This window comes from Eimeria tenella, genomic scaffold, assembly GCF_000499545.2.
Source record: "Eimeria tenella Houghton genomic scaffold, Eth_scaff50, whole genome shotgun sequence".
NCBI lineage: Eukaryota > Apicomplexa > Conoidasida > Eucoccidiorida > Eimeriidae > Eimeria > Eimeria tenella.
Window position 1 is genome coordinate 222,718 of NW_013543396.1, and position 1,317 is coordinate 224,034.

General features: G+C 61.7%; 1 protein-coding gene across 1 annotated transcript in view; it reads left to right on the plus strand.

Moving 5' to 3' along the window:
- Positions 1 to 1,317, plus strand: part of ETH_00004255 (uncharacterized protein) — a gene marked incomplete at both ends in the record, with an annotated part of 2,527 nt that overhangs the window by 368 nt on the left and 842 nt on the right. Inside the window, one exon of the mRNA XM_013377429.1 lies at positions 1 to 1,290. Within this exon, the coding sequence (XP_013232883.1) occupies positions 1 to 1,290 (1,290 nt within the window). The remainder of the gene's footprint in view (positions 1,291 to 1,317) is intronic.

Below are 1,317 nucleotides of genomic sequence, written 5' to 3' on the forward strand. Positions count from 1 at the left end.
AGCAGACGACGAGGAAGCAGCAGCAGCAGAATCTGAGGAAGCAGCAGCAGCAGAAGACAGCGAGAGACTTGGCCGCTCACGGTCTCGGCGTGAAGACGAAGCTGAAGAAGAGAAAGCGGCAGCAGCAGACTCTGGAGAAGAAGCAGCAGCAGCAGCAGGAGGCCGAGAGGAAGCAGCAGCAGAAGCAGACTCGCGCGACGAGGATGTTTCGGAAGCAGCAGCAGAGTCCAGGGGCCGCGCAGCAGCAGCAAGAGAGTCGAGAGAAGAAGCAGCAGCAGCAGAAGACTCTGACGACACGGCAGCAGCAGCAGAAGACTCTGAGGAGGAAGCAGCAGCAGCAGCAGAGTCCCGCGATGCAGCAGCAGCAGCAGGCGAGGACCGCGACGAAGCAGCAGCAGCAGCAGACTCCAGAGACGAATCCGCTGACGCATCAGCAGCAGACTCCAGGGGCCGCGCAGCAGCAGCAGCAAGAGCAGCAGCAGCTTCTCGCAACGAAGCAGCAGCAGCAAGCTCTCGCCGCGAAGAAGCAGCAGCAGCAAGGAGGTCTCGCCGCGAAGCCTCAGCAGCAGCAGCTTCTCGGGAAGAAGCAGCAGCAGCAGACTCCGACGAGGAAGCAGCAGCAGCAGACTCTGACGAGGAAGCAGCAGCAGCAGACTCTGACGAGGAAGCAGCAGCAGCAGACTCTGACAAAGAAGCAACAGCAGCAGCAGAAGACCCTTTTGCTGTTGCTGAAGATCTCCAAGCAGCAGCAGAAAGGGCTCAAGCAACAGCAGAGGCCCTGGAGGAAGCAGCAGAGGAGGCGCTAGAGGCAGCAAAAGCTGCGCGTGACAGCAGCAGCAGCAGCAGCAGCAGCAGGGGAGAAGCAGCAGAGGAGCGCTTCGGGGCCCTCCCCGAGGACAGGCCTCGATCCCAGGAGTTCGAAAGACGATCCCAGGAGTCCGGGAGGCGATCCCAGGATCGAGTTGACGGGGATCGATCCCAGGAGTTCGAAAGACGATCCCAGGAGTCCGGGAGACGATCCCAGGGAGTAGAAAGACGATCCCAGGATCGCTTTGACGGGGATCGATCCCAGGAGGCCGGGAGACGATCCCAGGATCGATTCGGTGGGGATCGATCCCAGGAACAGCGTGGGGAGCGATCGCAGGATCGGCTTGATGGGGATCGATCCCAGGAGGCTGGGAGACGATCCCAGGATCGCTTTGACGGGGATCGATCCCAGGAAAGGCGTGGGGAGCGATCCCAGGAGGCTGGGAGACGATCCCAGGAGGCTGGGAGACGATCCCAGGATCGGTTTGACGGGGAGCGATCCCAGGAGGC